The sequence below is a fragment of the Artemia franciscana genome, chromosome 2 (genome assembly GCF_032884065.1).
Source record: "Artemia franciscana chromosome 2, ASM3288406v1, whole genome shotgun sequence".
Classification (NCBI taxonomy): domain Eukaryota; kingdom Metazoa; phylum Arthropoda; class Branchiopoda; order Anostraca; family Artemiidae; genus Artemia; species Artemia franciscana.
The window spans coordinates 61,226,423-61,238,768 of NC_088864.1; the positions used below are offsets into that span (position 1 = coordinate 61,226,423).

The following is a 12,346-nucleotide window of genomic DNA, read 5'->3' on the forward strand; positions in this document are numbered from 1 at the left end:
TTTTGGCATTATCTCTTTGACCTGCTTCCTCGGCTGTTTCTTCTGCCATTGTAGGATTTATACTGAAATTTCTCTTTGAATCGCCCCCTTATATACTTATAATGGCGTCATATACAAAGCCTTATATACTTATGTTGACGTCATATGCGTACAAACAAACAAACATACAGCTTATTTTTATGACGTCATATACAAAGCCTTATATACTTATAATGACGTCATATGCGTACAAAAAACAAATATACAACTTATTTTTATGACGTCATATACAAAGCGTTATATACTTATAATGACGTCATATGCGCAAAAACAAACAAACATACAACTTATTTTTATATATATAGATTTCTTTTTCTAGCCATCACTCTTCAAAATGGAGTCATTGCAAGGAACAAGAAGAAAAAAGTGCGAAGTAAAAATACAAAACATCAAGCACAAAAAAAGAAAAATACGAGACACTAAAGTTAGAATAGGACAGAAGACGTTAAATCTTTCTACGTGAAAAAAAAACGGTGCTCTGTGGTGCATCATGGATCACCACATTAGTAATTTACTTAACTTGTTAGGATTGATTGTATCAACAAACATGCTTCTACAAACCAGAAGATATTACCAGAAGGTAAAACCAGAAGGTTATTTCGAAGGTCATAAAGCAATTAATGTAAATTTTTTAAAGTAGCAGTAATGGCCACGGGAGGCAGGATGGTTGCTACCAAATTACTTTCAGTCTTTAGCAAAGGGACTATCAAATGAGCCCCGTCCCAAGTCCCCACAAAACGCCTTCAACGTGAGTAGCTGCAACAAAAAGATTTGGCTGTTAGTTTTTTGAGTACCTATCGGTTATACAGTAAACACTCGGGAAGTGAACTTCGATTAATGCTAATCAAATCAAACAAAATATGATGAAAATATAATAGTTTAGAAACAAATTTGGACTATATATTTGAACATTAGAAAGGGGGAGGGGTAAAGCATAGCATATATTATACTAACCTAACTAAACCAAACCAAAATAAAATACCAACTAAAAACTTAAATAAGATTTAGGTACAATTTCTTTTCCAATCAAGCCAAAGTTAATTGTCTGGTATAAAGAAGTTGCTTGACCAGTTTCTTGGTTCATGTTCGCATTATCTGCGATCGAAATTCTATAGTATTTATTATCTGAACTGTTTTTTGTGACGGAGGATGGGCTGTGTATCGAACCCGCGTTGGGAAACTACAATTTCTAAGGAGTTATTATGCATGCCCCTCTCTCTGTAGATATTCTTCCACCTCTTGTCAGAGAGAAAGGGTACTTAGTTTTGTTGCATGAAGACGACCTAGTGATGCCATTGCCGGCAAGTCTAGAAGCAAAATTATCAGGTCTTCTTAGGAGGAAAAAAATAAAAAAGAATGCTAATGTTGTATTATTCCCACAGCACAAACAGAAAAATTTTGTTCGTCTTAGACATAATCTTGCCTGCGAGAGAAACAAACCTTTAAACTCAAATACAAAAACGAATATTCTCACGCGTAATGATATGTCTTCCGGTGAAACATAAATCTGGCTAATGAAGCGAGATCAAACAGTTAGTGGTAACGAACTGTGAGTAAGGCAAAATTCGGCCCAATAGTAACCAAAACTAACAAAAGGAATTCTCATAATAGCATAAATATAAAAAGAATTGGCTTTTTATGCTGATTCCAAGTATGTAAAATTTTTGAGTGTTACATATAAAAAATTACGAGACAGAGAAAATTTGCCGGATTTTCGAAAAAACAAAGAAACACTCTCAGAAATTCAAGTGATCTTGATGAAAATTTCACCATTAGATTCAGCATACCAGAGAGCCCAATTGTAGAGGTTTTAAGCTCCTTTCAGCAAAAATGTGGATTTTCCATGGGGAGAAAAATTTCCGGGTAAAATTTTCCCCAGTTGGGAAATGAAATGAAAAAAATAAGTTTTTTTTCAACTGACAGTAAGGAGCAACGCCAATAATCAAAAACGAACCGGAATTAGTCCGTATTTGGAAGAGGGCTACCCCCTCCGGAATCCCTCGCTCTTTACGCTAAAATTTGACCCTTTTTCTTAACTCTACTTTTCAAAACAGGAAGAAACTTTAGCGTAAAGAGCGGGGCGTTGAGGAGGAAAAGCTCCTTTCATATACGGAGTAATTTCTGTTCGTTTTGAGTTTTAATGTCGCTCCTTACTTTCCGCTATAAAAACTTGTTTTTTTATTTAATTTCTGGACGTCTTTGAATTAATGCATGTTTTGATCTTGGCTCTCCGCACATAAATAATTAAAACGAAATTTGCATATTAATCAATTGCAATTAATCGGAAGGTTTTGAGAAAAAAGAAGTGAAGGAGGAGGCCTAGTTGCCCTCCGAGTTTTTGATTACTTAAAAAAGCAACTAGAAATTTAAATTTTTCATTGGTAAAAAATATACTTAACTTACGAATTAACTTACGTAACGAACTTCTATATTCGTATGTTTTTTTTTTAATAATGAGTCAAGAGTCATTATTAAAAAATATATATATAGGCCACAATTTCAACAGGTCTCTTCTGAAGCTTAGTATATAGAGAAAATGGCCCTTTGTGGCCTGAGTCTTGACTCATTATTAAATATAAAAAAAAACAAGTTTTTTTAAATGAAAGTAAGGAGCAACATTAAAACTTAAAACGAACAGAAATTACTCTGTATACGAAAGGGGCTTTTAATCCTCGACGCCCCGCTCTTTACGCTAAAGTTGCTTACTGTTTTAAAAATAGAGTTAAGAGAAAGAGTCAAATTATAGCGTAAAGAGCGAGGCGTTGAGGATGGAAAATTCCTTTCATATACGGAGTAATTTCTGTTCGTTTTAATTTTTAATGTTGCTTCTTACTTTCGTTTAAAAAAACTTGTTTTTTTTTTTATTTAATTTCTGGACGTTTTTGAATTAATGCATGTTTTGATCTTGGCTCTCCGCACATAAATAATTAAAACTATATTTGTATATTAATTAATTACAATTAATCGGAAGATTTTGAGGAAAAAGAGGCGAGGGAGGAGGCCTAGCTGCCCTCCAAGTTTTGATTACTTGAAAAAACAACTAGAACTTTTAATTTTTTACAAACGTTTTCATTGGTAAAGAATATACGTAACTTACGAATTAACTTGCGTAACGAACTTCTATATTCGTATGTTTTTATTGCGTACATGAGGAGCTTCAACCCTCGTCTATACCTCGCTCTTTACACTAAATCTTAGATTGTGTCCCAATTCCTTAAGAATGACCTTTGAATCACAAAGGCCGTAGAATAAATAAATGAAATTACTAAAAATATTTTAGCGTAAAGAGTGAGGTATAACGAGGAGGTAAACCCCTCATATGCGTAATAATTTTTGTTCGTTTTAAGTTTTAATGCTGCTCCTTACTTTCAGCAGAAAAAAAACTTTTCATATTTATTTTTTTCATTGCTTTTTTTTCAAATAATGCTAGAAGATCCTGCGCCCCCTTCGTTGAAATTCTCTTCCTCCATGAGAAGTTTCTTCATGGAAATATCCTCCCACTCCCCCCTCAACTCTCCCCCCTAAACCAAAAAAATCCCCCTGAAAACGTCTGTACACTTCCCAGTAACCATTACTATATGTAAACACAGGTCAAAGTTTGTAACTTGCAGCCCCTCCCCCGCAGTCCCCGTGGGAGGGGCTGCAAGTCATCCCCAATGACATAGTTATAAGGATTTTCGACTACGCTGAATAAAATGGCTATCTCAGAATTTTGATCTGTTGACTTTGGGAAAACAAAGATATAGTTCTTAGGGTTTTCGACTATGGTGAATAAAATGGCTATCTCAGAATTTTGATCTGGTGACTTTGGGGAAAAAATGAGCGTGGGAGGGGGCCTAGGTGTCCTACAATTTTTTGGTCACTTAAAAAAGGCACTAGAACTTTCAATTTCAGTTAGAATGAGTCCTCTCGCATCATCTTGGGACCACTCAGTCGATACGATCACCCCTGGGGAAAAAAACAACAAAAAAATAAATAAATAATCACGCTTCCGTGATCTGTCTTCTGGCAAAAAATGCGAAATTCCACGGTTTTGTAGATAGGAGCTTGAAACTTCTACAAGAAGGTTCTCTGATAGCCGAATCTGACGGTGTGATTGTCGTTAAGATTGTATGACTTTTAGGGGGTGTATTCCCCCTATTTTCAAAAATGAGGCAAATTTTCTCAGGCTCGTAACTTTTGATGGTTGATGATCTTGATGAAACTTATATATTTAAAATCAGCATTAAAATGCGATTCCTTTGATGTAACTATTGAACATTTTTTAATTTTTTAAGTTTTATCTTTTTAAATTTTGAACATTTTTTAGAGTTTCAGTTACTATTGAGCCGGGTCGCTCCTTACTACAGTTCGTTACCACGAACTGTTTGATGGTTGTGTGATATCGCAGATGTAGATATATAACAATCGCACCTAACTAATCTTGCAATTAGAACGCTAAACCCAGTAGGCTAGAGACAATAAGTATGTAAATAGGTAACACAATACGCTGATGTTGTAGTCTGGATATTTAAAACACTAAATATGCACAATCTGTGCCTTTATATTCTTACTGTAAAAACCTGAAGTATATTGTCTGTTCATAACACTAATATAGAAGTTAGGTAACATAAAATACTGAGTATGCACTATTTACGCCTAACTAGTCTTGTTTTCAAAAGAATAAACATAGCAGGCCGGTTAAAATAGGTATGTAGGTTGGTAACAAAACGCTAATGTTGTAGTAAGAAAAAAAAAAACGGTAAAGGATACGGCACCTTTAGAGCCTTAAAGTCCAAATCGGCGTTGCTGATCTCCGTCTCAAGGCCCTTCAGCCAGGAAGTGCAAGCCATCTTGTGCTTTCGCACACCCATCCTGCTTACCTTCCCCAGATTTCTCCAGGTACCCATTTAGAGCTGGTTCGACTCTGGCTGAGCTTTTAGAGTCACGCCACAGACCCCTGTCTCAAACCGAATACTTGAATACACTAGGATTCGAACCCTCACCCTTCGGACAAAGGATGCCAAATCCAGCGCACCAACCACTCGGCTTGGACGACTAAAACTGTAGTCTGACTATTTGAAACGCCAAATATGCACAATCTGCGCCTATGTAGCCTTGCTTCAAAAACATAGTTTATATAGTCTGTTCAAAACACTAATACAGGAGTGGAGTTGTATAAAATACCTAGTACATGACGCATATTACCAAACGCAGAATGTGCTTAGTACGTATTTATTTAGTCAAGTTTTAAAACGCTGCTGGAGGCAGGTGACAAGGTAGTTGAAAATGAGTTAAAATTAAATCTAATAAAATAATTTTATTGCCTCGGATCAAAAATCATCCTTAAAACCAGAGAAAACTTTTAGTTCATTCCAAAGAGGTAACTTATAAAAGTAAAATCTGGCAGTAGCGTCGAGAAAATCACCAATGTCATCTAGCGTTTGGCGTTTCTTTGCAATTTTATTAGTGCAATTATAAAACAAAATTAGTATAATTAGCATAATTGGAAGAGTTAGTGTACCAATAAATGTCTGAACGCGCCTACTTAAAAAGACTACACTTACAAAGTTTAAAAAAAAAAAATGCCAAAAATTGGCGAATTCCAGATGGTGCTGGTGATTTTTTTGAAACTCGCACCAATATCTACTCTCTTAAGTGCCAAGGAAGCAGGACCTATCAAAGTCTTTATAGTAGTATTTACGTTATATCTGTCTTTTTTATATTTAATTTATTTTAAACGCCTTCAACAGCATATGACTATAATACCTTGTATTTACTTAGTTGAAAGATGTGTCTACGTCTGTTTATAATGGAAAGATCGGATGGGAAGCATATCCTAAGATGAACGCCATTGATTCACCAGTCCTTAATCAGCAACTTGGCTTACCATTCTTTTTGAAATATGAAGGCTCGAAGGTAAGTCTTGTTTTGTATTCTCTCTCAAGTTGGGAATTAAGTTGTTTGTTCCTAATCTATTGCAATGAAGTGTATTATCAAGTTATGATTGGAATTTTCCCTGATGATTTAAGCTCTGTAGAGCTTATGAAAAAAGAGGATAGTTATAATGCGTTTCATCGCCAAAGAAACTTCCCAGGAAAATAGTATTTTTCAGAAATTCAAAAAATAAATTTAGTGATGGGTAAATCTAGCAAAGAGTAATGGAGTAATTATGCTAACACCCAACAAATATAAAGAGATGGCAATATATAAAATGCATAAATGAAACAAAAATCTATGCAACAAATTTAAACAGACATGGGCGCACATAGGTTCATGTCTAGGGGGTTCAGCCGTAATTACCTTCTGAAAAACAGTTTTGAATATCCATTGATTAGAGAATACTGTCAAACTTGTTAAAACCTTAGACTTCATCTTTCCATCACATTTATTTGATATGACATGAGGTAGTGATGTGTACAGAGTTACCACAATAGTTAGTTCCTAAAGTGTTAAAATTGCCCATTTTGCGTGCTAAACAACAATTTTCGGTGCTATAGTAAAATCAAAATTTGTGCGTATTGTGGTATAATACCGATATTGGAGCCGATGTTTGGACATTTCTGTTTATTTCCAGCTTTCTCAACCATATACCTTTTATAAACTACTTTTCTTACCATCAAATTTTTCCACTGCTTTTTCAACCATCTAATTTCTCAAACATCTGCTTTTTCAGCCATATCTAGCATAAATTTAAAGTTCTAGGGGTATAGCTGCCCTTCCACTGCCCCCTCCTCTCCGTACGCCCACTTATATAGAGGTTGGTGTAGATTTCCGAAGGTGTATTTTATATTTTTACGGTTTGACATTCCTTTGTCCTGGGAAGGGGTCTAGTTTAAGGTGCATATTCCTTTTGAATCACAGGGAATATATTTTTGATTGTGTGACAGGGAATTCATTGCTCTAAGACCTATCTATTCACTGAACCACGCTTATTATATAACATTATATCTTTTCTAACACAACAATTTAAAAATTTTTTTTAAATAGAATAAAATTGTTAAGAAATAGGAAATTTTTTTCTTTTCTACGATGATGAACCGATTTTCAACTGATTTGCAACGCATTTCTTAATCTGGAAAAAAAACGCAAAATAAATTTTAAAATTGCGATCAGTTAGGTGGATAAAGCGCAGTCATGGCTAGTGCATGCTAGTAAAATTGATCTTTTACTTTGAAAATACTAAAACCCAACGACTTCAGAAATATAACAGCAAAAGCTTGCATAGCGAACATGAATATTAAATATATAAGGATCTATTATATAAGAATTAGTGGTAATAATATCATTATCAATCGTTGATGGTGAATAAGCGTTTCCAGCCTTTTCAAAGACTAGTCAAAGATTCCCACTGTCAAAATTAGTCATTTGAATCGCAATGAATATACTAAAGACTCATATTTTTTTTAGATAACCGATATAGCAGTTGATTCGAGAGATTCCTCATTTGCTAAAAACTTGAAGCGGGCTGTAGCTGGTTTATTGCAGTTCAGTCAGTTCGAAGCTCCTTCTGAAGCAGCAACAGTTGTTGAAGATACCGAGGTAAGGTGTTCATTTACTGCTCAAAAATGTAAGTTTTAGTACAAACTTGCGGGGTGAAAGACTGATCATCTCCCTTGGCGTGCAGTACAATCTAATTTTGTGTATTTATTTTTTATGTTTATAAGAATATTTTGATCTCCACCCGTGACTTTTGTACCGCATATGTTTCTTCAGTTTCTATTTGTACTTATAAAGATTTATTAATCACCACAAATGCGACTACACCTTCATAGGAACGATTTTTTCCCCAAATGCTTCTGATCAAATTATGCCGGGTATGGACAGCCATTGCTTAGAGAAGGTCTAATTTCAATTTGAATCAAAAGTTCTAGCTTTCCTTCTGAGCGTGAAAAGTGGTCAGACGGCAAAAAGTCCCCTTCTGCACGATTTCTTCCCCGAATGCTTCTGATCAAATTTTGGGACATACTTTTTGTACAAAATAGTCCGAAAGTCAAAGAGGGTACAGTCCAAAAGTCTTTTAACGTAATGTTTGTTTTTTTACGTTTTTTTTTCATTAGGACTTCGTATATTTTTTACTCTTTATTTACTTTCGTGCAGTGACAACGTTCGAGCGGAGGTATCGGCCGATATATCTGCACATTCATTCTTTCTTTTTCACTGGCTAGAATTATCCTTATTTTTTTCTTTTTCACAATTTTTTGTATTTTGTCATTCATATGACAATTTTTTTTTCAGTTTGTAGCAGTGTGATGCTACAAATTATTTATTCTTTTTGTTCCAATACAGGGGAAAAGTCTTATAATTAGTGCCACTCAGGGAATACCCAAATTCTTGAAATGCATTTTTAATGCCGGCACCTTGAGAATTCACCTTGAGAATTTATTAATCACCCTCCAACTCTTCTTGGTTTTGGTGCAGCATTTGGTGCAGTCTTTGCATATTGGGGGTGGGGTTGAGGGGAGGGGCCTATGTGGGACGATCTTTCCTTGGAGAAATATGTCATGGGGGAACAGAAATTCAATGAAAAGGATGCAGGATTTTCTAAAACTACTATAAAAAACAATGAAAAAATATACATGGAAAAGTTTTTTTAATTGAAAGTAAGGAGTAGCATTGAAACTTAAAACGAACAGAGATTATTACGTATATGAGGGGCTCTAAAACTACTTTAGCATAAAGTGCGAGGTATTTAGGAGGAGATAAATACCTCGCTCTTTATGCTATAGTATTTTTAGTAATTTCAACTATTTATTCTACGGCCTTTCTGATTCAGGGGTCATTCTTAAAGAATTGGGACAAAACTTACGATTTAGTGTAAAGAGCGAGGTATTAGCGAGGGTACAAACCCCCTCATATACATAATACAAATTTAAGAATATAAAAGTTTGTTACGTAAGTTAATTCTTAAGTTACGTATATTTTTTACTAATAAAAATATTCGTTAAAAATTCAAATTTATAGTTGCCTTTTTATGTAACCAAAAAACTGCAGGGCAACTAGGTCTCCTTCCCCACCCCTTATTTCTCAAAATCGTCTAATCAAAACTAAGAGAAAGCCATTTAGCCTAAAAAGGAATTAATATGCAAATTTCATTTTAATAATGTATGTGTAGAGAGCCAAAATCAAACATGCATTAATTCAAAAAACGTTCAGAAATTACATAAAAAAACTGGTTTTTTTAACTGAAAGTAAGGAGCGACACTAAAACTTAAAACGAACAGAAATTACTCCGTATATGAAATGGGTTGTCCCCTTCACAATCCTTCGCTCTTTACGCTAAAGTTTGACTCTTTGCCACAATTCTGCTTTTTAAAACAATTAAAAGCTTTAGCGTAAAGAGCGAGGGATTGCGGAGGGGACAACCCATTTCTTATACGGAGTAATATCTGTTCGTTTTAAGTTTTAATTTCGCTCCTTACTTTCAGTTAAAAAAACTAAATTTTTTATGTGATCTGGACAAAGAACATTCGCTTCTTAAAAATAAGATGGTTTATAGTGAATTGAAAATTGGAAAAATTGAAGATGATACGCCTTGCCTCAATTTGCAATTAAAAACTTATACTGATGAATTAACAAAGTTAAAAAGAAAAAATGAAGGTTCGATGTGTCAGATTGTGAAATTGGAAGCCGCCAAGTTAGAAAATAATATCATCATATTGAATGCAGTTTGCGAGGATATTCATAACGCTAAAGCTTTATTCACAGAAGTTGTTCGCCATGGATTAGAATTGCCTCAAGTAAATTTTATAATCTCGCAATATGACAGAAATCGTAAATTCTTAAAGGTGACACTAAATAAAGACGACAAGTTTTCTATTATAAAAAATACCAGCAAGCTTAAGGACAAGACATTTCATGGAAATAGTAGCAACTTGTTTATTAGTGATGATATGCCAGCCGAAATTCGTAAAATACGTGAGCTGATTTTGGCGAAACGGGATAAATTGCGTAAGATTCCTAGATATGAGGCATGGATATCAAAGGGGATTCAGATAAACTTGTTTGTGAAAAAACCTGACGGCTCAATTACAAAATATTCATTTAGTGACAGCATACCAGAGGTTGACGACTTTCTGAACGCCCGAGGACATGTACATCATAGTTTTCCAAGAGATGTTTCAGTGAAATAAAATCATGCCGTCTAATAGTAAAGCTCCCTTTTAGTATGTTTCAAAATATACAAGTACGAAGCGTTTAATCATGTTTTGTCTCGTATTTATCTGTTTTTTATTATCTTCTCACTAATTTTTGTTGCTCTATATATTTATTTCTATTCTTCCTCTTTAATTATCTTTTTTAACTGTTTGTTTTGAAGCACATAGAGGTCTTTATGAATAGCGGTAGAATATTGAAAGAATTTGCCTTAGAATGAAGACATTTCTTTTTTCTTTTCTTAGTTGTTTCTGTGTCTGTTACCTTTTATTTTTGTTTGTTGGGCGCATGGGTCGTGGTGTGGCTATTCTTGATATGGTGGTAATATTTGATAATGGATAGAGATAGTGATGGAATTCCATCATCAAGGTTAAAAGAATTTGAGCGAGATTCTCTTTTGTTTCATTTAGTTTTCCAAAATATTGCAGCTAGTGATAATGAAGATAATAGCAGCATTTTAGATATACCAAAAAATCAATATTTATTTTTGAATGGATTGGCAAAGAAAAATTCTAGAACAAGGAGGATATCGTTTTGGAATTGCCGGGGCTGGAGGACTGCAAGGGAATACAATTGACACTTTTCTATCGACATCTGATACGGACATATTCGGTTTATGTGAAACTTTTTTAGATGAGTTTTCAATTGAAAGTCTCCATGTTGATGGTTATCAATTGTTTCATGTTGGGAGGAGTATGCAAAAGAAAGGTGGTATTGGTGTTTTAATTAAAAGTTGTATACCAGCCCGTGCAAGACTAGATTTTTTGCCGATGAATATTGAAATGTTATTTGAATCTTGTGTTGTTGAATGTTTTTTTTTCAAATAATGAGAAGATTCTAATCGTTGTTATTTACCATAGTCCGTCAGCTAGTCAGATAGAATTTAGGAATTGTTTTGAAAATTCTTGGATAAATTAGCTAGTCTTAATACTTCTTATCTAGTTATGGGAGATTTTAACATTGACTTAATGAGCCTTGTTTCTGCTAATCAGAATAGACTGGATAGTAACACTTTGAGGTTTTTAGAATCTCCGCTATCTCATGGATTATATCCTATACTAGCTGTTGGAGTGGCACTTCGCGCAACCCCAACACCTAGTTGGTGGGGGCGCTTCTCGCCCCCCCAAGCCCCTCCCCCCCGCGTGCGTAAGTCGTTACGCGCCATATTAGTTACGCGCCATTGTAGTTGTGTCCCTGTGTCCCACCTGTGAATATAGATAGATATATATATGTTTTTAACTACGTAAAACTTGCGAATATACAATATTCTTCGCTGTCCCATTGCCTGTGCATATAAATAGATTTTCAGGTTTACCGACTCTTGAACATGCGACATATAATTTTCCATGGTAAAAACAATCCGTATTCAGATCTATACCTCATTATTCTAATGATTGCCCTTGAGCTTTGTTGATGGTGATTGCTAATTGAACATTCCCTGTGTCCCGGTCGTCATTTATATATCCCCCTGTGCCCCCCGGTATCCCGTTGTAGTTGTGTCCCTGTGTCCAGGTCGTCATTTATATTCCCTGTGTCCCGGTGTCCCGGTCTGTAATTTCGTCAGTCGACAAACATGACGTCAGTCGACACACAAACATGACGTCAGTTAACAGACAAACAACTTATTTTTATGTATATAGATGTCTTGTATCATCCAGAATAACTGATACCTCATATTTACTAATTGATAGTATTTTTTCACCTGAAAGTGCTGTTAGTACATATGTCATTCCTGATGATTCATCTGATCACTGCATACTTATGGCTGAGTTTTCGTTATATTTCCCATATAATGAAAAGAAGTCACCAAAGCGAAGAGACTTTGGGGAAAAAAATGTGTTAAAATTAAAAGAAACACTCGGTGGCGTAGGGTGAAGTTCAGTAATTGATGAAATGGATCCAAATCAATCCTTAGATAATTTTTATAATATATTGACTGAAAAGCTTGATAAATTTTGCCCGTATAGAAATTTGAAAGGAAAGAGGCAAACACCAAGAAAACCATGGGTAAACGCATCGCTTTTGAGGTCTATTAATGAAAAAAATCGTTTATATAAAATTAAAATGAAGTATCCCACTGAAATAAATATAATACGTTTTAAAAACTACAGGAGTCTGTTAGTAAGGATTCTTAGAGAAAATGAAAGAGTGTATTATGAAAATTCATTTAAAA

General features: G+C 34.7%; 1 protein-coding gene across 1 annotated transcript in view; it reads left to right on the forward strand.

Annotated features, from left to right (window-relative positions):
• The window catches only part of LOC136043889 (uncharacterized), a gene marked incomplete in the record, with an annotated part of 113,453 nt that overhangs the window by 14,553 nt on the left and 86,554 nt on the right, over positions 1-12,346 (forward strand). Inside the window, 2 exon segments of the mRNA XM_065728909.1 lie at positions 5,803-5,937; positions 7,429-7,560. Of these exon segments, the coding sequence (XP_065584981.1) occupies positions 5,803-5,937; positions 7,429-7,560 (267 nt within the window).